The sequence below is a fragment of the Camelina sativa genome, chromosome 6 (genome assembly GCF_000633955.1).
Source record: "Camelina sativa cultivar DH55 chromosome 6, Cs, whole genome shotgun sequence".
Taxonomy (NCBI): Eukaryota; Viridiplantae; Streptophyta; class Magnoliopsida; order Brassicales; family Brassicaceae; genus Camelina; species Camelina sativa.
Window position 1 is genome coordinate 18,567,940 of NC_025690.1, and position 23,403 is coordinate 18,591,342.

Sequence of the window (23,403 nt, forward strand, 5' to 3'; positions counted from 1 at the left end):
CTAAACAATGCTCTTATACTACTAGTGCCGTTAACAGCGTTAACATTTATTTAACTGTCGTCACATTGACATTCTTCAACCGCAACCGACATTTCCAGCTCCATACAGCTCACTCTTCGAACGTGACTAGTCCCTTCTTATCTGCTTCACCCAGCTTCACACGTGCCAGGTGCCAGCTCCCAAATATAATATCACATAGAAGAAGCGGGACTATGATGTTCTGTTTGAAATCATTCTCGAGCAGAACCCGATGCTAGCATCAGCAATACAGGCTCGGCGTGCAACCAACTCAGAGCAAGCTGAGACATCCAGGGATCGGGAGATGACTGAGCAAGACCAAGCTGCGGCAGCGGTAGTCCAAGCTATGGAGAATAGATTTATGATTAAATGTTTCCCAATTTGGTTCGGTTCGGTTTTTGTTTATTTAATTTTAAAATCCCGGTTCAAAAATACAATGAAACGAAGCGGCTTGTAGAATCAGATTCTTTCCTCCTCGTAACTTGGATCTTCATATGTTGGCTCTTCTCTCTCGAGATCATCGGCCTTCGATTTCGGTTTAAGACTTTGCATCTGTACAAGGTGGGTGCCGAAGATAACTATTCTCCATTGAAGGTATTTTAAGATCATTTTGCTTTCTGTGGATTCCTAACCTATTTACGATCAATCGCTTCTCTGTTTATGTATGAGTTGATGTTTTGATAGCTTTGAGATTTGTGTAGTTCAGAGGATGAATCTCTTCTGAAGTCTACCAGATGATCTCCTTTGTCATATATTGTCCTTCCTTACCACAAAGGAGGCTGCTTTGACATCGGTTCTCTCCCAGAGGTGGCGCAATCTGTTTGCTTTTGCTCCTTATCTCGAGTTTGACGACTCTGTCTTCCTTCATCAAGAAGAGGGTAAGCCGGAAAGAGTCCGAAATCCGCAGAGCTTCATGGATTTTGTGGATAGAGTATTGGCTTTGCAGAGTGATTCTCCCATAGTCAAATTCTCTCTCAAGTGTAAAACTGGTGTTGACTCAGATCGTGTGGATCGTTGGTTATGTAATGTGCTGAAGCGTGGCGTATCGGACCTTGATCTTTTCATTGATTTCAGAGATTTATATTGGCTGCCTCACGAAGTGGGTGTCAGTAGGACACTGGTTGAGCTGAGATTAGGAAGTGAATTTGATCTTTATTGGTGGGAGAAGGATATATGCTTACCGATGCTTAAAACTCTTGTTCTTGACTCCTGCGGGTTATGTATTGGTCTGTTTCAAATTCTTCTTCCTGCTTGCCCTGCGCTTGAGGAGTTAGACATGACTAATACGCGGTGGAGGGAGTCCAATGTGACTGTGTCTAGCCCGACCCTCAAGGAGCTGTTTATTGATCTCCATGGTTGTGGTAGCCTAGTTAGTCTGAAGAGTCTTTCATTTGACGCTCCTAGTCTTGTTTACTTTTATTACTGTGATTTTCTTGCGGAGGACTATCCACAAGTTAACTTTGAAAACTTAGTCGAGGCTCAAATCAACCTTTTATTAACTCAAGCTCAAATCGAGCAAGTAAGAGCACTCAATAACGAAATGTTGTTTGTGGATGATGTTTTCCCTGGTCTTAGCAATGCGTGGAAGCTCATCACTGGTCTAAGAAATGTTCAAGAACTGTACTTGTCTCCTGATGCCCTTGAGGTCATCTTACTCTGTGTAGCGTATATTTCTGGCTGGACGGGATGATATTAAGAAATCAATTATTCCATTTGCGTGATTTCTAAGAGTTGTTTTTTCTCGTTTGCAGGTGCTTTCTAGGTGCTGTGAAGCAATGCCAGTGTTCAACAACCTCAAATTGTTAAGTATTTGGAGTGACATGANCGTATCGGACCTTGATCTTTTCATTGATTTCAGAGATTTATATTGGCTGCCTCACGAAGTGGGTGTCAGTAGGACACTGGTTGAGCTGAGATTAGGAAGTGAATTTGATCTTTATTGGTGGGAGAAGGATATATGCTTACCGATGCTTAAAACTCTTGTTCTTGACTCCTGCGGGTTATGTATTGGTCTGTTTCAAATTCTTCTTCCTGCTTGCCCTGCGCTTGAGGAGTTAGACATGACTAATACGCGGTGGAGGGAGTCCAATGTGACTGTGTCTAGCCCGACCCTCAAGGAGCTGTTTATTGATCTCCATGGTTGTGGTAGCCTAGTTAGTCTGAAGAGTCTTTCATTTGACGCTCCTAGTCTTGTTTACTTTTATTACTGTGATTTTCTTGCGGAGGACTATCCACAAGTTAACTTTGAAAACTTAGTCGAGGCTCAAATCAACCTTTTATTAACTCAAGCTCAAATCGAGCAAGTAAGAGCACTCAATAACGAAATGTTGTTTGTGGATGATGTTTTCCCTGGTCTTAGCAATGCGTGGAAGCTCATCACTGGTCTAAGAAATGTTCAAGAACTGTACTTGTCTCCTGATGCCCTTGAGGTCATCTTACTCTGTGTAGCGTATATTTCTGGCTGGACGGGATGATATTAAGAAATCAATTATTCCATTTGCGTGATTTCTAAGAGTTGTTTTTTCTCGTTTGCAGGTGCTTTCTAGGTGCTGTGAAGCAATGCCAGTGTTCAACAACCTCAAATTGTTAAGTATTTGGAGTGACATGAATCGGGGATGGCAAGCAATGCCAGTTCTTTTAAGGAATTGCCCACATTTAGAAACTCTAATCATTGAGGTAGAACTACAATCCATGAAACTACATGGACAAAACATCTGTTAAAGAAGCAGTTCACACTTACGACAACCTTATTGTCTCATTTACGATGCTTTCAGGGTCTCTTACACTATGTGACAGATAAATGCGGGTATGTCTGTGACTGTATTTCTCGGGAGGACAAAGTCCGTCCGCTCACATCTTGTCCAGTAAAGAAGTTACAGATTTATGAGTTTGGAGGAACAATTAGAGAACTAGAGATGATCATGCGTTTCTTGGATGTTTTTCGGTGTTTGAAGGAGATGGAGATATATGCTCACGAGGGTATTCCTACACTATGCAAAGACCCTAAAAGGATTGAACTTGTCTGGAAGATGATGAACTTCTACAATAAGTTATGGACTTGCGATGTTCAATTACTAGTGCGCGGTCACTTGTAAGGGAAGTGGACTGCACTTTTTAAATATTTGTGGGAGTAAACGCAGCTCATAGTTTTGGTCAAAGTCTGCTTTTAATTCTCTCTTGCCTTTTCTCATTGATACTCTGTTACGTGTTTGCCTTTCTTTTTTCGTAATGTTACATTGTCACGACTCCCGAGACTAATAAACGTCTTTTCGCAAACTTGGCATTGTCATAAGAAGAAGAAGAAGAGTAAGAAGAAAATTAGTTTGGTCGACTTAAACTTAAACTGAACCAAAGTCAGTTTCTGAAAAACAATGAGAAAGTTTTGTTCATAGTAGATATCATTGCGCAATCAATTTGTTGTAGAGAGACTCACGCACCATGATTCCGTCATTGCAACTTAATGACTTCTTGTAGAGTTTCATCATCTTCACTTATCAAGACAAAGATCAAAGTGGATGAATCATCAAGGATACCTACAAAAATAAAACAGAATCTTCTCTTCATCCTATCCCGATTTCGAAGTCTCTGAACGGTCAAGAGTCTTTCACTTCTTAACTTTATCGTCTAGTAACATAAAGATAAAAAAAACTTAGCATATTATAAAAGGAAAGCCCACGGCTTAAAGGCCCACTAATCCCCAAACGAATTGCCTTTTTTTATTATTCTTTACATCAAAAGACAAAACGCATCGTTTTAAGAAAACAGAAACATTAATAGTAATCCAGAAAGTTCCAATCGTAGAAAAGAAAAAAACTTACACAATCTTAATTTCCTTTTTCTTACTCCTAATTTTCCAATTTTTATCTATTTGGCAGTTTATAAATACTCTCTCCGAGCCCAGTCTCCTGAAGAAATCAAACTAAAGTTCACAGAGAGTGCGAGAGTCAGAGTGCGAGAGAGAGAGAGAGAGAGAGAGAGAGAGAGAGAGTGTTCGATCCTAACGGCGGCGAGAGAGAGAGAGAGAGAGAGAGAGCAAGCAGACCTGAAGAACAAGTCAGAGGAGGTATCGTTTCGTGTTTCAATTTCAATTTTCGTGTGAATGTTTATTTTTTGTTTTTGGAAATATTTAGGGTTGTTTCTTTTTGGGGTGAAACTGAAACAGGTGTTGTGTGTTCGTGGACGAGGACTGACGATGATTTGATTCGACTCAGAACAAACACGGTCGCCGGCGTGCGTGTTCGGTGACTCAGACTGATCGATTACAAAACATAAGGTAATAGAATGGTCTTTGTCTTCTCGGCGTTGTTTTTCTTTTTATAGTTTGAATCGATTTTGATTTTTTTTATTCTGCTATTATAATTACAGAGGTGGTGTCGATGTTTTGCTTTTGAAATAAGAGTAATTCGTTCTTGTATTATATGAGGATCTTAATTAACTAATGGGTTTGTTCCATTCTTTCTTTTGCCTGGTGAAACGACGATACAGGTTTGTGTCATGATGCGTCTTTGGAGGTCTAGCACTTTGAGCCCAATTGATCTTTATCTATCCTCATCTTCTTAGCTTCTCTTCATGTTGGTAGTCGAAGCTTTAAAATGCCAATGACAAAGAGACTGCTTCTGCCCAGGTATGAAGTTTTTAGAACACTTAGTTAGCTTATTGTCTAATACTTAATTATATGTTTTTTACATTATTGGTTGTCTTTCTTTTTCAGTGATAGGCTTCCTCCTAGTTCCAGTTCTGACATGACAAGTGATCCTGATGTTGTGACTTGTAAGGTACTACTTCAATCTTTTGGTAGAGTGATGAAGCTCAATCGTCAAGTCAGGCAAGCCAGACTCATTACTCACAATCACTCAATACATTCGTTTCAATTCCCCATCCATATATATGTGAGACTGAGATTTCTTTTTTTTTTCCTGCTTTTGCTTCTGTAGATGATGGAGATATTATTAGGGATGATGCTGAATCGTGGACCCTAATGATGTTAAAATCCTCTTCACTGTAAGTCATGTCAAAATCCTCATCTTTTCTCTATTTTGTTCTGTTTCAATTTTTTCTATCTCCCTCAGCCAATGATCCTTTTTGTTTTTTTTTTTTTTGGTTGAACAACAAGGTACCACTCAAGTGGAAACTCGGCGACAAGGCACCATAATTCAAAGCAAAACCCTTGATTTTACTGAGCTAAATGGTGTCCAGAAGCAGGTACATTGTGTTTTATTTATTTCTTCTTCTTTTGTTTTTTTATTCAACCGTGTAACAATAATCTCAGGTTTAGGTTTCGTTTTGCAGGTTTGCTTAAAAAGCTTGAAGCTAAGTATAAGGTATGAAAAAACATGTTCCACTATTCACTAAGGCTGATTGTTATAATTCAGACTTAAAAGAAAATATATTAAGGAAGCTTCTTCTAATTCTCTATTTTTGTGCAGATTGGAGATATGCCATGGCTTTGAAGATTGAAGAAGATTCAGAACCAAAAAGGTAAAACATCAAACTGATTCTTCTTGTTATAGGTGTCTTTGACTCAATACATCTTCCGTTCTCGTCCACTTCGATTTCCCAATCTTTAAGTCAATAAGTTGCTTTAAATCACGGATTCTACTTTATTTGTCAATTTTATAAACTGTAATGTAATTTCAGATACTCGAAGAGCACGACCTCTTAAGAGAGCTAAATGGTGCATGAAGCAGGTACTTTGTGTTTTCTTTGTTTCTTGTTTTTCTTTCTATCAACAGTATAACTAGAATCTCAGGTTTACGTTTCGTTTTGCAGGTTTTCATAAAGTGGATGTGTTTGAAAAGCTTGAAGCTAAGTGTAAGGTATGAAAATAACATTTTGCAGTAAAATTGTTTTTTTTTTAGCTCTTCACTGTAACGTTTTTGAGTTATGTTTGGTTAGGCTGAAGGAAAAGAAGGGAAAGAAGAAGGAGAAGATGATGAAGAAGTTGAAGAATCAGAGGGAGAAGAATCTGATTACAGAGATTATTATCAGGTTCCACTTATTGTCCATATTAATTGTAACATTGTGATTCTTCTTCTCAAGTTTGTTTAAAACTTTGTTCTTCTTAAATGTTTGTTTTGTAGAATCAAGACTTCGATGAAGATGACGACGATTATAATCAGGCAGATGATGGAGGGATAATATGGGGATATTAAATAGTGGCTTTCTTTCTTTCTTTAGGCTGAAACAGGTGTGTGTTCGTGTTTTCCAACCAAGACGATGATTTGAAGGAAGAAGAATGTTCATGGCAAAGCAATCAGATGATGCTCTTCTCGGAGCTGTTGGATGGTATGTGGTATACTCGGAACTTTAGTTCAAATTTTTTTTCTTGACCATACCATATTTCTATTTTGGATTTATCTGAAGTTAGGATTTTTCTTGCAGATTCGTGCGGCTCTTGAAGTATTTGTCAATTTTAGGACCGATAACAGTGTTACCACATGTGACGAGAGAGTAAACAGGCCTGAACAAGTCAGAGGTATCTTCTCGTTTTCTTCTAAACCTATGAATCGATTTGATTTTCGTGTGAATGTTTTTGCTTTTAAAATTAGAGTTTCACTTTTGTATTATATGGGAATATTAAATAGTTCGGCTATTATAATTACAGAGGTGGTATCGATGTTTTGCTTTGAAATAAGAGTTTCTTTCTTGTATTATATGGGGATCTTAATTAACTAATGTGTTTGTTCCTTTCTTTCTTTTGCATGGTGAAACGGCGATACAGGTTTGTGTCTGTAGCTGTGTGTTCCAAACCAGGACGATGAATCATATTTTTTCAAGGACGTACAAAAGCATCAAGGTTTATCACTGAGTGGGAGGGGACTTCTCTTGTAAGTATGTTGTTGTCAGGACGGTGATCTGTGGTTTGGTTGAGCTGTCATGATGCGTCTCTGGAGGTCTAGCACTTTGAGCCCAATTGATCTTTTATCTATCCTCGTCTTCTTAGCTTCTATCATGTTGTTAGTCGAAGCTTTAAAATGCCAATGACAAGGGAATGCTTCTGCCCAGGTATGAAGTTTAGAACATTTAATTACCTTATTATCTAATACTTATATGTTTTTACGCTGTTGGTTGTCTTTCTTTTTCGTGATAGCTTCCTGCTAGTTCCAATTCTGATATGACAAGTGATCCTGGTGTTATGACTTGTAAGGAACTACTTACTTCTTTTGGTAGAGAGAAGAGCTCAATCGTCAAGTCAGACTCATTACTCACAATCACTCAATACATTTGTTTCAGTTCCCCATCCATATGTGAGACTGAGATTTCTGTTTTTCCTGCTTGTGCTTCTCTAGATGATGGAATTGGAGATATTATTAGGGATGATGCTGAATCGTTGACCCAAATGACGGTAAAATCCTCTTCACTGTAAGTTATGTCAAAATCCTCTGCTTTTCTTTATTTTGTCCTTTTTTTTTTTGTTGAACAATAAGGTACTACTGAAGTGGAACTCAGCGACAAGGAACCAGAATTCAAAGCAATATCCTTGATTTTACTTGGGTAAATGGAGTCCAGAAGCAGGTACATTGTGTTTTATTTGTTTCTTGTTTTTTAACCAACAGTGTAACAATAATCTCAGGTTTATGTTTCGTTTTGCAGATTTGCTTAAAAAGCTTGAAGCTAAGTATAAGGTATGAAAAAAATGTACCACTATTCACTAACCACTTAAAAAAATTGATTGAGGAAGCTTCTTCTAATTCTCTATTTTTTGTGCAGATCGGAGATATGCTATGGGTTTGAAGAATGAAGAAAAAATTTAGAACCAAGAAGGTAACAACATCAAACTGATTCTTCTAGTTATATAGGTGTCTTTGACTCAACACATCTTCCTTCCTCGTCCACTACACTTTGCCATTCTTTAAGTCAGAAAGTTCTTTAAATTGCAGATTCTGTTTTATTTGTTAATTTATAAATTGAATGTGTTTGAAAAGCTTGAAGCTAAGTCTAAGGTATATATAGGTCTTTCTCTTTCCTTGTCTGATTCCTCAAATTTGCTTTTTATTTAGGTTGTTCTTTTAGTTCAGACTTAAAACATCATAGTTAACGAAGCTTTGTCTAATTCTCTATTTTTGTGCAGATTGGAGATATGCTATGGGTTTGAATAATGATGAAGATTCAGAACCAAAAAGGTAACAACATCAAAATGACTCTTCTAGTTGTAGGTGTCTTTGAATTAATACGTCTTCCTTCCACGGTCGGCTTCAATTTGCCAATCTTTTAAGTCAGCAAGTTTCATATTTGTTAACTTAAAAATCATATTGCAATTTCAGATACTCGAAGAACATGGCCTGTGAAGAGAGACAAAATGGAGTCAAGAAGCAGGTACGTTGTGTTTTATTTGATTCTTGTTTTTTTTATCAACAGTGTAACAAGAATCTCAGGTTTATGTTTCGTTTCGCGGTTTGCTTGAAAAGCTTGAAGCTAAGTGTAAGGTTTTAAAAAAAAACATGTTCCAGTATAATCTTACATTTTGTTTTCACTAAGGCTGGTTGTGAACTTGTGACAATTCAGACTTAAAAAAATATATATTAAGGAAGCTTCTTCTAATTCTCTATATTGTGCAGATCGGAGATTTGCTATGGGTTTGTAGAAAGAAGAAGATTCAGAACCGAAAAGGTAAAACATCAAACTGACTCATAAAAAAATCAAAGGCATTACAAGGTGACGAGTGAGAGAGCCAAAACAAGTCAGAGGTATCCTTCTAAACCCTATTGAAATCGATTTTGCTTTTGAAAATAAGAGTTTTATTCTTGTATTATATGGGGATCTTAATTAACTAATGGGTTTCACGTTTCTTTCATTTTGGGTGGTGAATCGACGAAACAGGTTTGTGTCTGTGGCTGTGTGTTCCAAACAGGACGATGAATTATATTTTTTCAAGGACGTACGAAAGCATGAAGGTTTGGCACTGAGAGGGGACTAATCTGGTAAGTATGTTGTCAGGACAGTGATGTGTGGTTTGGTTGAAAACACACAACTAATTCATTGACCCAACAACACATATGTTTTTTTTTCTTTTTTTCCAGGATGTCATCGCTGTCATACAAAATCTAAAGGAGGTGTCTCTGAAGATAAAGCCGGTGTATCTTAGTTGAGCTATCATGATGCGTCTCTAGAGATCTAGCACTTTGAGCCCAAAAATTTATCTTTATATATCCTCGTCTTCTTAGCTTCTATCATGTTGTTAGTCGAAGCTTTAAAATGCCAATGACAAGAGACTGCTTCTGTCCAGGTATGATTTTTCATGAACACTTAATTACCTTAATGTCATAATACTTATATGTATTTACATTAGTGGTTGTCTTTCTTTTTCAGTGATAGGCTTCCTTACAGTTCCAATTCTGACATGACAAGTGATCCTGGTGCTGTTATTGTTACTTGTAAGGAACTACTTCAATCTTTTGGTAGAGAGAAGAAGCTCAATCGTCAAGTCAGGCGAGTCAGACTCTTTACTCACAATCACTCAATGCATTCGTTTCAATTCCCCATCCATATGTCACCCCAATTGATCTTTTTCTATCCTCGTCTTCTTAGCTTCTATCAGGCAGATGATGGAGGGATAATATGGGGATATTAAATAGTGGGTTTCTTTCTTTCTTTTGGGTGAAACAGGTCTGTGTTCGTGTTTTCCAACCAAGACGATGATTTATTGACTCAAGGATGAAGTAAATTCAAAACAAAAACGGCGCCGGCATTCTTACATTAACACCATCAAACAAACTGATTAAAAGGTAACATTGGTCTGTCTTCCCTTGTCCACTTCCATAAAAGTGAGGCGAGTTATCGTTTTAACCGGTTTATTTGTATTTTTTGGCTGAAACAGGTGTGTGTTCGTGGTGCAACCAGGACGCTTTCTTATTTGACTCAGATCTTTTGAAGGATGAAGTAGATTCATTACATAAAACAGTCGCCGCCGTTCTTACAGTAACAACATCAAACTTATTTTAAAAGGTAACATTGGTCTTTGTCTTGACTCATTAGAAGTTGGCGAGATGTTTTTTTTCTGAAGGTAGGGATTTAGAATCGTGGGTGGGGTATATTTGGTTGTAATCAAAGAGGTTATTTTTAGCCACTGAAATGTCTAAGACATTGCGTCTGCGCTCTGTATCAGGAGTTGATTTTAGCTTCTGGGAGATGCCCATTGAAAGAGCTGCTTTGGGAGTTCCCACGAGGCTTATGTTACCCACGAGGTGCTTGATTGAAAATCTCAGATGCAGATTTCTGTGGACAGATTGTTAAGTACTATGGACTAATATATTAAAGCATTTCTTATGTTCTTCAGATTGACAGAATAGCTCCTTCATTCAGCACGTACTGGAGATGCGAACCACGAGGTAAAATAGGTACAGTCTAAGGGAAATCAAATTCTCTTAATGACGTTGTAGATCTTTCTTTTGCTAGATTGTGGTTTCCATCTGGTTTCTCATAGTATAAAAGAGTAATTAATTTCTCACCAAAAATATACTCTGGATGGGGAGATAAGGATTTAGTTTGCTTTCTGTCTTTTGATCTTTACAGGAATGATGGCATCAGAAGTAGATACAGCATTTTGACAAGGTTTGATAGTCAGGAATGTACGGATACATTCTACCAACATTTTAAAGGGAAACAATTCAATTCTCTGGAGGCATTATTTTCTTTTGAGTCAACCTATGTCAGATGTATATTTACGTTGAATATGAAACCAACTGTATCTTTGTGATTGTTCAGCTGCTGCCAACTCTATGCTGGAAGATGCATGTATGTCGTCGACTGCGTTTTACTCTAGATGTTCAGTTTACCTGTTAGAGTGGATCTGTTGACCATGCACACCCTTCTGCTGCTGGCCCGATAGAGAAACCTACTGGTTCAGTTTGTCTTGGTAAAGTCTTAACCTTAATTATTCAAATTTATGCAGAAATATGGCTTAGTCTAGCTCTAGAAAAAGTGTAAATCTAGACATTGGTACTAAAATTGACATATCTGGTGTCATGTATTGGCTACGTTTGGTTTGGGTATATTCTAAACCTTGTGAACCACATGATACGTTTTCATCCTCATAGACTTTACTGTGCACCCTTACTCGTTGGCATTGCAACTTTGATAACTTGTTGTGGTGGATCAGCGTCTCCATGATAAATCGAAGTGTTTACGGACTTTGAAGTCTGTAGGACACTCCTCTTCACCGTAAATCTGCATCTCATTCAAACATGGAAAATAGTTCAACAAATGCAATTACTATGTATGGGGTTGATTTGTAAGGGTCTTGAGGCTCGGATTTGAAAAGGTCTTACCATCGAGCTCAGGGCAACCAGAAAGAAAGAAGCTTCTCAAACTGAGAACAAAGAGTATCAACTGAGTCTAGAACACGAGAGTTTTAAGCATTGGTAATAAAATGTTCAGGGACAAATGCAAATGGATAGATAGCGCCATCTCTTGGGGAGAACCGAAGTCAAAGCAGTCTCCTTTGTGGGAAGGAAGGACAATATGTGACATAGAACCTCATCGGGTAAACTGCTGACAGGATCCATCTTCTATGCAGTGATAACATAAGAGTGTAATCTTCAACACCTACCTTGCTACAGATGCGAAGTCTCGCAACAAAAACTGTTTTCACGTGGTACGCAAAGCCAAAACAGAAGTAGTTACGAGAATTCAGAACTGCTTAACAGATGATAACGGGTTTTAAATAGCAGAGAAACAAAACAGAGCATCTAATTATTCTGTTTAATCGAACATCATACACGTTGACTTCAAACAAAGGATTACAAATGCTTAGTGTATTGCATACTCTGTTGATGATGGTAACCCTGAAAAACGACGAAATAAGAAGTCTATCTTAAAAAAAAAAAAACTCTGTTTTGGGTCAGCTATCGAAACATGAATTTGGATACTTTGCAGTCAAGAAAGAAATCAAAAGGATTCGGGAACATGGCTTTAGCAAAACCATCAACACATTTGCATACTCTTTGCAGTCCATTTCTTGCGCATGAAACCCCACACCAGGAAGTAAACATCACAACTCGATAACTCATTGTAGAGCTTCAATATCTTGTCAACATATTCAAACGCTCCAGGGTTTTCAAAGTTTGTAGGACCATTCTCTTCAGCAAATATCCCCATCTCCTCTAAGCACTTGAAAGACCTCAAGAAGTGCCCAATCATATGCCGACAAAAAAAAAAAGTGCCCAATCATATTTATCTCTCTCATCGTTCCTCTGAACCCTCGAATCTCTAACTTCTTCACTGGAGAAGATATTAGCGAACGACCTTTGTCTTCCCGAGGAATGCAGTCACAAGCATCCCCGCATTTATCTGCCACATAGTGTAAGAGACCCTGAAAGCATAAAGAAGACAATCTGATCATTGAGTCTGACCAACATCCTTAACAAAATGTGTTGTCAAGTGGTTTCATGGTTTATAAATGACCTCAATGACTAGAAATTCTAGATGTGGACAGTTTCTCAGAAGAGCTGGCACTGCTTGCCAACCGCGACCCTCCTCACTGATAAGACCTAAGATCTTGAGGTTGTTGAACACCGGCATCGATTTACAACATAGAGTAAGTACCTGAAAACAAGTAAAAAAAGAAAACCGAGCTACATACTTTGCAATTATTCTTTCACAACAAGACCAGAAATAACAAAATAGAAAATCTAACCTCGAGAGTTTCAGCAGTTAGGGAAAGTTTCTGGATATTTTTTATGCCGTTCATGAGCTTCACCACATTGACAAATTGGAGAACAACATCACCTTCATCATCCTCTAACAAATCATTGTTTGGCTCTCTAATCCGCTTGATCTGATCTTCATCTTTTGTAATAAGATTGATCCGAGCCTCAGATAAATTTTTCATATTAACTACTGGATAGTCCTCGGCAACCAAATCAGAGTAGTTCAAGGAAAGCAGATTCGGAGTATTAAAAGAAATGCTCTTTGGATTTTCAAACTCTTCACAACCGGTGCGGTGGATACTTAGATTCCTGAGGCTAGCACTTGACATGGTTTCATCTGATTCTCGCCACTCCATATTAGCCATGTGTATTTCCTCAAGCACAGGGAAAGAAGAAAGAAACCTCCCCATGTCACCACAAAAAATCAAGTCCGAGTCAATATAAAGACTTTTAAGCATTGGCAAGGAGGCACCCATCTCCCAACACCACCAATTAACACAGTGTTCACTTCTTAATTTCAGCTTGACCAGTGTCTTACTGACGAACATCTCTTCAGGTAGCAAATATAATCATCGTCTTCGGTGTCCTCGTCGGTGAAATCAGTGAAAAGATCAAGATCGGAAACACCACGCTGCAGCACATTACAAATCCAACGGTTCACACAATCAGGATGAACACCAGTTATACACTTGAGAGAAAACTTATCAATGGGAGAGTCACCCTGCAAAGCCAATACACCGTCCACGAAATCAACGAAGCTCTGACGAATGTCATCCCTTTCACCTTTACCTTCTTCCGGATGAAGAAACTCAGAGTCATCAATGTCGAGAGAGCCGAAGTCAAAGCAGCCTGCTTGGTCGGAAGGAAGGACAATATATGACAAGGAATCTCGTCTGGTAGATTGCTGACACGATCCATCTTCTACTGTACACGAAGGTTGAAAAGTGCATTACAACTAGAGAAAAGGCTTAACATTAAGCAATCGGGAATCTCCAATAGGAAAAAAAAAAAAAAAAAACATGAAAATTTAACACCGGAATCAGTAGAAACAGAGTAGATGATGAGTCAGGACAACTTTACCTCGATACAAACGCTTAATCGAAGATCCAAATTTTGGGGCTTTTTAGTGAATGCATCCAGTGAGAAGGGACAGAGTGGGAGGGAGTATAAGATGAATGTCTTTTTGTACAGCTTATATACACGACCATAGCTTGATCATCAAGCGTGGGACATAATTACAGAATATACAGTTTACATGTTTGGAGGATATGATTGAATGATACACTTGACTTGTTTGGTTGATATGATTGGAGCCTTGATTGTTTAGCTGATATGGGTGTATCCTTGACAGGGGGGGAGTTGCGAGGGTGAGAAGAGAGAGCTTAAATTTGAGTGTTTTCTATGGCCCTAGACGCCAAGAAGATATGCAACAAATCCATTGGAGAAGCTAGCAAATCAAATTTGGTTCCGGTTAAATTGGGTAGACAAACCGGAACTGCATGAATTTGGGTTGCGAAAGTATGGTGGAACAAGTCAGTCCCAAGTAGAAGCCCAGTGGGTAAAATTACTGGCTGGTTGCTGGATTGGTTCGGTTTCTAGATTGGATTCCAATTTGTGGATTGGTTCGGTTTTGGTTTAAACCGAAGATACGGCCGGTTTTACAATTATTACCTGCTTGGTTTGGTTTACTACTCTTACGCAAAACGGAGCGTTTCGTGTGTGTGTATGTGTTTTTTTTTGTGCGACAAAACACCAAAAACAATGTTCATCAATCTTTCTTTATAATGAGGATATATGTTACAATCTTAACTAGTCCCATCATAATGAGGAAACACTCTTGACATATATATATTTAGCACATATAGCGTATAGAAAAATCAAAGTTATAAGAACATTTGTGACTCTTGTTAACCTTTGTCAATTTTGAGTAAAACACGTCCAAACAAAAAAACAAGTCAAAGCATATAACTGATCAAAAGGAGCTACCAGGAGGAATAAACTCAAACTGGATCTTGCACTTAGAGGATCTAGGGAGCTTTAACAGATTGGTTCTGAGTTGAAACTGTTCCTCGTCGTCTGTTTCATTAGAACAAATTTTGACAAGCTCGAGAGATGCCAGTTTCTCCAAGATTAGTTTCATGTGCTCCAACTCTCTTTTGGTTCCGCTGTACTCGGTTATCTCTAGGGTCTTCACATGACATGACTCTAGGAAAGAATAGTCCGACAAGCACTCACAAATGGATTCATCATCTTCAGACTCCATCTCATCATCATCATCATCATGATAGTTCACGTCATCACCATCGCCCCAATGATAATTATAGTGCAAGGGTCCATGTACCAAGAAGGAGAATTAGAGATTGGAGAATTTAGGGTGTGGTATACCTGTAATGTTTTGGGGTCCATACCTCAATGATGAGAGTCTTTAGATTTGGAGACTTGTTTAGCAGATGTGGCAGAGTTCGCCAACAGACATTACGCTAAGTTGCAATAGATAAACGATGCAGATTTTTAAATTCTGGGAATGCTTCACGGGAAAAGTAAAACGCCTGAAACAATACTTAAAAGTTAAAACCAAAACCTCAAAAAACAAATCTATATCTAGCAAGATTTTGATTCCAGTGAAAAAATAATGCATGCCTCTTTTATATGTTGTTCAAGGAGAAATAGCAAAGAAGAAAACAATAAAGCACGCTTACCCCCGTAGTCTCAGTACAGTATAAGTTCAAGATCTCAACATCACTTAACCCCTTAATGAGATTGGTTATATCGCTGATAACATCACCATCAGATGCATATTGTCCGATCCAGGCGTGATCTAGTGGCAACTTAAGACCAATCGTAGCTTCAACAAGGGAGTTGAGATTAACCATGGGATAGGATTTCGGAGGAAAATCGTAGTACTTTAAGTTGGTAAGACTCGGGGTATTCAAAGTAATGCTCTCCAAATCGTAATGAATATTACCAATAGAAGCAAAGTAATATCTGTGGTTTATAGCAAGTGTTTCAAGGGTCGGACTGGACACTGTGCGAGACCATTCCCAATGCTCCCATTCAAAACATTAACCATATTTAACTCTACAAGCACAGGGCAAGCAGAGATAAGCTTTTGGAACGCACAACCAGAATGATCAGAGAATCTAACTGAATCAACAGTGAGAGACTTAAGCGCAGGAAGAAGAGCATTGGCAGGGAGATGATGAACTTACAAAAGAGACCCTAGTTCAAGCTCAACAAGCGTCTTGCAAGTGAAGACCTCAGAAGGAAGTGAATATCCTCCGCCTTAGGTAACCCATATATCAAGTTTAAGCCCCAAGACGCCACGCTTCATCAGCACGTTACAGAGAAAACGGTTGAGAACAGCATAAAGATCTGGACCATCACGCCCACGAAATTTTATAGTGACGTTCCTTATACGGGAACTGGCTGGCAGAGCCAGCAATCTATACAAGAAATCTTTCAAACTCCCTTGACTCTTAACTGTGTTATCAAACTCAAAATTTTGTATGATGTTGTAGATATTTTGCCATCTCTTTGAGAGAACAGATGCGCAAGCAGCCTCCTCTGCCGATAGGAAAGATACGATGTGGCAAATTACCTCATCTGGTAAACTGCTTATTCTATCCATCCCTTTGCTCAATTAATCCAAAAGGAGTTCGACCTAAGAGTATTATCACCCACTACAAATCCATAAACAGAGAAACTTCACAACATAAGTAAGAAGCCAATCAAAGAGAATTGATTAAAAAAAATTTCACAAATACCTTTCTACGGACGAGAAATCAGAAGAAAGTCCCAAACTTTGAGTTTGAGAAGACTACATACAAACGCAGCCGAAACCACCAACTGTATATTAGGGTAACTTGGGGAAAAAACAAAAACTGTATAGGGTTTTGGACAAAAGAAGTTATCCGGTTTACTATATGGTTAGTTTGGTTGGCCCAGCTTAAAGAACCAAAAAAAACCAAACCAGTTAACCAAAGCAAATCATCCCACAATTGAAGGCAGTGGATTTGAACTCAATACCTAAGGAAAAGATGAATGTTTGTTTAAGGAAGAGAGCATATCATTTGGCCAATGCTACAGTCCAGTCGAGAAGCGGAGTCTAGTATAGTGTGGATGTTAGTTCTATTTTTTTCTGGTTCGTTAATGTTACAGCTCCACTTTACGAAAGTAAGGCGCAACTGATCCCGACCAAACTCTAGAAACAGGTAGAGAGAGAGAGAGAGATAAAGAGAACTTAGAGAATAAAGCAAACTTCTCCTCGAGTTCGAACATATTAAAGACTTATATCTGCAGAATTAGTTCAAACATTTTAGAGACTTAAGGAACACATGAATCTCTAACGTCTTCACGGGACAAGATATGAGTGAACCAACTATATCATATGTATTAACCAACCATGTGGGCAGTGAGTTTTTTTTATTACACCAGTGCACATGGTTTGTGAGAGAGAGTGTGTGTGATTATGAGCCAAGCAGCTTCTTCCACCTGGCGTAACCAAGGGTGACCATGAAAAGCACAATGCAAAGCGCAGTAACACTCCACACAAAGTAGCCAAAGACGCCATGTGTGTCATACAATGGACAATGTATGTTCATTCCGAACAAGCTCGCCAACAATGTCTCTGCAGCTATTGCAAACGAGGCTATGGTCAGTGTCAGCTGCAACTGGATCAGTTCGTTACGTTGATTATCCAGTTGTATGTTCACGTAGTCTTCTGTGTCGTCAATGTACTCCCTCACTGTAAGAATCTTGTTCCGCATTCCTTCCAGTTGCATGAAGTATGCCTCCAGCAACATCTCCAGATCCTCCACATCGTCTACATCTGTATTGCTCGTCACCATACTGGCGCTTCTGTTTGATGTGAGTCGGTGAAGATTTGATGTGTTATGTAGTGGAGGGACAATGCTGTTTGATGCTGTCCCCGCAAATATTGCCTCGTTTTGCTGGTTCTGGATCCATTTCCTTGTTAAGTATAAATCTGCCATGTCTTCGTTGTCGTCTAACAAATGTTCGAGTTCATCTCTCACCTGAATAACATACAACAGCTTTCATGTTTCCATCCATCACACAACAACATAGCATCATGGGAAAAAAGGTAAGTTCGTCAGCCTCTACCTTTTGTACACGGGCTAGCAAACGGGTGAGATTACTTTTTAAACTTCGTACATATTCAAGATTCTCGGTGCTGACATTCTTGGTGAGTTCATCAAGGACAGGCCAAGCTTCTGTCTCAAGGACTACCACACTGCGATCAACATATGAGCAAACAACCTCGAGTGCAATCTCCAGGACCTGAAATTCAAAAGGAAGCTCACTCTGCAGACCCTCTGCCGCTTCAGGATCAAGAGGTAGAGGAGATTGCACATTCGCAGAAGCTTGCAGAGCATTGTCAGTCCCATTCCTCTGAGGAAACTGTTGCTTCAGTCGTTCAACGAATGGAAGAACTTCAGGACGGAGAGGATCCAACAGCAACACTTCTTCTGCAGTAACTATTGCCTTTATGACCTCTAAATTCACAACAATAGCTTTCTCCCTAGCTGCAGAGTCAACACAAGCTTAGAACCTCAGACGCACAAAGTCCAAAAACGTCTAATATGAATCGTATTCAATCCCAAAAATCAAAAATTTATACCGAGAATGTTAGAAGAGTGAGAGAAGACAGGGCCAAGAATCCTCAAATCCCTAGCGGGAACAGAAGCACGTTTGATGATTGTACTCTTGTCGCACTCTACCACCTCCATGGCACCAGTCCGATCAAACCTCATCCACAGCCTAGCTCCTCCGGCTTTCTTCTTCGCCTTCCCAGTCCCTCCCACAATTTGTCCGCCTGCATTAATCGGCGGAGGAGGCGGTGGAGATGAAGGCGTCGATGTCTGAGAAGCGTCATCTTTAACCGCAGAACCTTTCTTCCGGCGACGGATGCTCGAAAGACGGCGAAACGATAGCGGGCCTTTCCCCATCGATTCCAGCCCACGAAAACGAGATTTATTCCAATCAGCTTCTTCTTCGCAGGTCAGAGATCTGGTGGTCGCTGCCGGAGAAATCGCCGATCTCGGCCGCTTCTTCTTCGGTTTATCCTATTCCGATGGATCCTTCCTCTGCCATGCCATAAACGCCAGTGTGAGGAAAAGGAAAGAGGAGGCTTCGTCTTGTAGTAACTTACCTTTTTTACGGCGAGATTGCTCAAGTTAGAAATATCGATGCTTTGAAACGGCGACGTTTGTTTCTGAATCGGTTTGGTTTTTGGTTTTAATTTCCTGGCCTGAATCGGTTTGGTTTGGACCCATTAATCAGATTACGTATTACTGTACATCATTAAGACAAATGTGTTAAATCACATTACAATACTACATGTTCAATGATAAAGTGGAAAAGTTTGACAGTTCGTGTGCTTGAGCTTCAACACAACGCTAAATATTTAAGCACAATTACGCATAGCGCCGGTTTGGGATCAAACTTCGATGTGTTATATATTTTCCTTTTGCAAATTAAACTTACTAAGTTGACCTATATTACGCATTAATTAACCATCATAGTAAATGATACGAAACATTCGCATAAAAAGGAAGAGATTGGAAGGAAGCAAAACGTCGAGTAATCCAGCTAAAGCTTAAGCATACGAGGATAATAAATTAAGGTTTTGGCATCAGTTTGGTTTGAAAGCCAAGTAAAACAGAAAAAAGAACCGACGTCAAATTCCAAAGGGACTTAGGCAAAACAATGAGCAAGTTTTGTTTTTTCAGAGAATTCTTCCTTCTGCCGTCCACTTCTCAGACAAGTTATCACTCACAAGGAGTTCGACATTGCAACTTGATGACTTGTTATATTCTTCCATTAACTGCTCGATAAGATCAGACACTTCAGGGAATCTGAGGTCTGTAGGACCGTTCTCTGCAACATAGATCTTCATCTCCTTCAAACACGGAAAATAGACCAGGAAATGTTTTATCATCTTCATCTCTTTTATTGTTCCTCGAAACCCTTGAATCTCTAACATCTTGACTGGACACGATGTGAGTGAATGACCTTTGTCCTCCCGAGAAATGCAGTCACAAGCATCCCCGCACTTATCTGTCTCATAGTGCAAGAGACCCTGAAAACATAAAGGACGCACAAGGTTATTGTAATGCAAGTACAGACTGTATAACACATGTTTTTTTCCTCCGAGTAGTTTCATGGTTTATATAAGTCTACCTCAATGATTAGAGTTTCCAAATGTGGACAGTTCCTAAGAAGAACTGGCATCGCTTGCCATCCGCGACCCTCTTCACTCTCAATACCTAACATCTTGAGGTTTTTGAACACCGGCATAGATTCACAGCATAGAGAAAGCACCTGAATACAAGAGGAAAAACCAACTAGACATATTGCAATTAATGTTTTCACACAACTAGACCTCAACTAGACAAAATAGGAGAAAACTGACCTCGAGAGTATCAGCAGTTAAGGAAAGTTTCTGAACATTTTTTATGCCGTTCATGAGCTTCACCGCATTGCCAAATTTGAGAACGACATCACCCTCTAACAAATCATGATTTGGCGCTCTTACTCGCTTGACTTGATCTTCAGTAGTTAGCATAAGATTGATTCGAGCCTCGAATAATTTCCCCATATTAACTAGTGGATAATCCTCGGCAACTAAATCAGCGTAGTTGAAGTAAAGCAGACTTGGAGTATCGAAAGAAATGCTCTTTCGATTGTCAAATCCTTCACAATCGGTTAAGTTGATACTTATGCTTAGTTTCCTGAGGATTGCACTAGACACGCTTTCATTCAACTTTGTCCACTCCGTATTAGCCAATCGTAATTCTTCAAGGAGAGGCAAAGAACGTAGAAGAACTAACAACTAATGATGCTTCACAGAGCAAATGTACTTACCTCCGTAGTCTCAGGAGATGATAAGTTTAAGATCTCAACATTTTTTAACCCCTTAATCAGATTGGTTGGGCCGCCAGTAAGGAGAGCATCATCTCTTATAAAATTTCCATTCCAGTTGTGTTCAACTGTCAAAATAATACTGAGCTTGGCTTCCACAACGGAGTCAAGATTAACAATTGAATAAGCTTCCGGAATGAAATCACCGTAGTCTAAATAGGTAAGACTCGGAGTATTAAAAGTAATGCTCTCCAACTCATACTCGTCAACGAGAAGGTTATGGCTAATAGTAAGTCTCTCAAGGGTCGGACTGGACACACAGCGAGACCATTTCCAATGTTCCCATTCAACCTCACGCATCACTAATTCCACAAGGACAGGGCAAGCAGAAAGAAGCTTTTGGAATGCACAACCACAACGATCATAGAACTTAACTGAATCGAGAATGAGAGTCTTCAGCGATGGAAGAAGAGCATTCTCAGGGAGAATATCAATATCAAAACCAGTCCCAAGTTCTAGCTTAACTAGCGTCTTGCAAGTGAAGACCTCAAGAGGCAATGAATATCCTTGTTCAGCCTCTATACTTAGTTTCAGGTCCAAGACACCACGCTTCAGCACGTTACGGAGACAACGGTTGACAAGAGCATACTGAGTTCGAAGATCAAGTTTTCGACATTTTAAGGAGAAGTTCCTTATCCGTGAACTGAGAGGCATCGCCAATACTCTGTTCAAGAAATTCGACAGACTCGTTGGATTACTAACTGAGTCATTGAACTCAGCACTTGATATGATGTTAAACAGATTCCGCCACCGTTTGGAGAGAACCGATGCGAAATCAGCCTCCTTTGCCGAGAGGAAGGACACCATATGACAAATAATCTCATCAGGTAGATTGTTGATCCTATCCATCCCTCTTTGCTCTCAATTAATTTAAATGGAGCTTGCGACCACAAAAGTGTCCACTACAAAATCAACAAATAGAGAAACGTCACATTATGATTTCTCAAGAAACAAAATATATATAGTTCCAAGTGAAGATAATAAAAACCTCCTTCACACCTACTTTACAACAAAGCAAAAGTATAAGTCACATAATTTGAGCTCGAGCTACGTAAAACAAATTGATGCTAAATTTTTTTATCAAATTACAACAAAGGAAGCAGAAGAGAAGAGTTAAAGTTGGGTACGTACCTCGGAACAGAGCTGAAGTCTAATAAGGAGAGAGGTCTGGTAATATATATATATATATATAGTATTAATATTAGCCAATACCCAATAGGACATGGACATGGATGCAAAATTTACGGATATTGAATTAACTAATTCTAGTTTGGAAATAAAACGAGATTATCTCACGTCTATAAATTCAAATCATAAACAAATAAGGAAATTGAATTCCCAATCCCACGAGAATTTTATATCTTTGTGTAAGAAATCAAAAAGAAATAATCTAGGTTTTTTATAATTATCCACGCCTGATAATATATTCTCTATATATTAAAAGAGAAGCATTCTTCAAAAAAAATTGACGTGTCGTCGCCAGAGAGTTCCGTACTAAATTTATTGTTCACTCTTAATATTCTATAAAATTACATAAAACTGTCACTGCTATATATATATATATATATATATATATATATATTATTTTTGTTGTCAACTGCTATTCTATTTATTTTTATACACAATATTTTACTCCTATAAATTCTAAAATTGGTAAATATTATTCAAAAATTGATAAAATATTATCCCCTACATATTTTCAAAATTAAATTAATTTCACTATGTATTGTAAAATAATAATATAACTATATTATGAGATGTAAAAAATATACATTTAAAATCATATCTTTCTAATAATGATACCTTTATAATAATTTTATAAAGCTCTAATGGTGAAAGAATCGAAAATCATTTGAAATTGACTCAATGTTTATTTTTTGCTAAAAAAAATAACTATATTTGCCCAAAAAACATATGATCACCAATTAAAATGACATGAATATAATACTTTAATTTGGATAACTATGTAGTTAAACATTATATAAAAATATGTAGTTATAGTGTTTTTACAGAAATCTTAAAATTTAGAAAATCCAGTACAACAAAAATGAAAACAAGTAATAGTATTATATCAATAGCTGAGATATATAGGGATCTAATGACCAATTAAAATTTATAAAATCCAGTGATATAATATCATAACTAAGACCAATTATGAAACAATTTTGCAATTTTATTTCTCCATCAATTACGGACACATATATTACTTAAAAACTAATAATATCCAAATTAATAGAATTCTCCTTGATAAAATACCTTCTCGTATCTACTATATAAAATACTCGTGCTTTAAAATACGACACGTCAGTTTTTTCTCCAGAATGCTTCTCTTTTAATATACAGGGGATATGAATTACGAAAAATAAATTTTTTTAAGGTAAAAAAAATTTAAACATTGCAATCAGATATATTAGACGGGTTATACTTTTTAAAAAATTATGCAAAAATAATTCTGCACGTACGTACGGGTCCGAATCTAGTATATAGTTTAATTATAAATATTATCCAAATTAAGCGTTCTACAAGTAAACAGAGGAAATACAAGTGAGGAAGAGTGTTCACAATCCAGTTCATGATAAAACAGACAGACAGATGTCATTGTTGAATTTGTGATTTGATTAAAACAGATTTGTACATGGTTTCGTCGTCATCTACAACAAGTCCATCCTAGTTCTGATCTACCGTCAACTGTCAACATAAGATCAAGCTTTGCTTCGACAAGGGAGTCAACAGGTTAACAAATGTAAACCAGTCATGCATGCCCTGAGTCAGTGTCGACTACATTTTCCGATAAATC

The 23,403-nt window shown here is 38.2% G+C and overlaps 3 protein-coding genes, 2 long non-coding RNA genes and 3 pseudogenes across 11 annotated transcripts; 3 read left to right on the forward strand and 5 right to left on the reverse strand.

The window, feature by feature from the left end:
* LOC104792172 lies at positions 444-3,294 on the forward strand (annotated as a pseudogene).
* Positions 3,859-9,447, forward strand: LOC104792174. 6 transcript variants are annotated; one of them, XR_002038653.1, is made up of 26 exons: positions 3,859-4,081; positions 4,181-4,291; positions 4,504-4,642; positions 4,730-4,793; positions 4,953-5,019; positions 5,132-5,220; positions 5,308-5,339; positions 5,445-5,496; positions 5,656-5,705; positions 5,788-5,834; positions 5,914-6,006; positions 6,099-6,303; positions 6,400-6,493; positions 6,740-7,023; positions 7,109-7,209; positions 7,308-7,363; positions 7,446-7,533; positions 7,612-7,643; positions 7,729-7,782; positions 8,090-8,141; positions 8,283-8,334; positions 8,427-8,444; positions 8,577-8,705; positions 8,839-8,939; positions 9,039-9,244; positions 9,328-9,447. It is a non-coding gene; the product is annotated as an uncharacterized LOC104792174 (long non-coding RNA). The 6 variants fall into 6 exon arrangements; XR_002038651.1 differs by lacking the exon at positions 8,427-8,444 and having other exon boundaries at positions 5,288-5,339; XR_002038650.1 differs by lacking the exon at positions 8,427-8,444 and having other exon boundaries at positions 5,294-5,339.
* Positions 9,626-11,030, forward strand: LOC109133501. Of its 2 annotated transcripts, none has more exons than XR_002038656.1 (5): positions 9,626-9,743; positions 9,836-9,963; positions 10,124-10,202; positions 10,295-10,355; positions 10,531-11,030. It is a non-coding gene; the product is annotated as an uncharacterized LOC109133501 (long non-coding RNA). The 2 variants fall into 2 exon arrangements; XR_002038655.1 differs by having other exon boundaries at positions 10,295-10,346.
* LOC104792173 lies at positions 11,134-14,451 on the reverse strand (annotated as a pseudogene).
* On the reverse strand, positions 14,549-16,335 carry LOC109133500 (annotated as a pseudogene).
* Positions 16,932-18,824, reverse strand: LOC104792175 (magnesium transporter MRS2-4). Its single transcript, XM_010518251.2, has 3 exons — positions 18,304-18,824; positions 17,787-18,208; positions 16,932-17,698 (listed from the first exon to the last, which is right to left on the reverse strand). The coding sequence occupies exons 1-3, from the start codon at positions 18,629-18,631 to the stop codon at positions 17,132-17,134; spliced, it is 1,317 nt and encodes a 438-aa protein (XP_010516553.1). The 5' UTR covers positions 18,632-18,824; the 3' UTR covers positions 16,932-17,131.
* LOC104699224 (FBD domain-containing protein At3g58975-like) lies at positions 19,411-20,353 on the reverse strand. The gene is made up of 3 exons (XM_019246524.1): positions 20,098-20,353; positions 19,866-20,006; positions 19,411-19,764 (listed from the first exon to the last, which is right to left on the reverse strand). Exons 1-3 carry the CDS (start codon positions 20,281-20,283, stop codon positions 19,411-19,413), a joined length of 681 nt encoding a protein of 226 aa, XP_019102069.1. The 5' UTR covers positions 20,284-20,353.
* Positions 20,510-21,455, reverse strand: LOC109133418 (F-box/LRR-repeat protein At3g58980-like). Its single transcript, XM_019246523.1, has one exon. The coding sequence runs from the start codon at positions 21,453-21,455 to the stop codon at positions 20,529-20,531; it is 927 nt and encodes a 308-aa protein (XP_019102068.1). The 3' UTR covers positions 20,510-20,528.

Excerpts from the sequence above, each read along its gene's own strand:
- LOC104792175 (XM_010518251.2), bottom strand. The coding sequence starts at position 18,631 with ATGGGGAAAGGCCCGCTATCGTTTCGCCGTCTTTCGAGCATCCGTCGC. Across the intron at positions 18,209-18,303 it reads TCACTCTTCTAACATTCTCG|CTAGGGAGAAAGCTATTGTT; the intron begins GTATAAATTTTT and ends TTGACTCTGCAG. Across the intron at positions 17,699-17,786 it reads TGCTAGCCCGTGTACAAAAG|GTGAGAGATGAACTCGAACA; the intron begins GTAGAGGCTGAC and ends TATGTTATTCAG.
- LOC104699224 (XM_019246524.1), bottom strand. The coding sequence starts at position 20,283 with ATGGGGAAATTATTCGAGGCTCGAATCAATCTTATGCTAACTACTGAA. Across the intron at positions 20,007-20,097 it reads TAACTGCTGATACTCTCGAG|GTGCTTTCTCTATGCTGTGA; the intron begins GTCAGTTTTCTC and ends TCTTGTATTCAG. Across the intron at positions 19,765-19,865 it reads TGGAAACTCTAATCATTGAG|GGTCTCTTGCACTATGAGAC; the intron begins GTAGACTTATAT and ends TTATGTTTTCAG.
- LOC109133418 (XM_019246523.1), bottom strand. The coding sequence starts at position 21,455 with ATGGATAGGATCAACAATCTACCTGATGAGATTATTTGTCATATGGTG.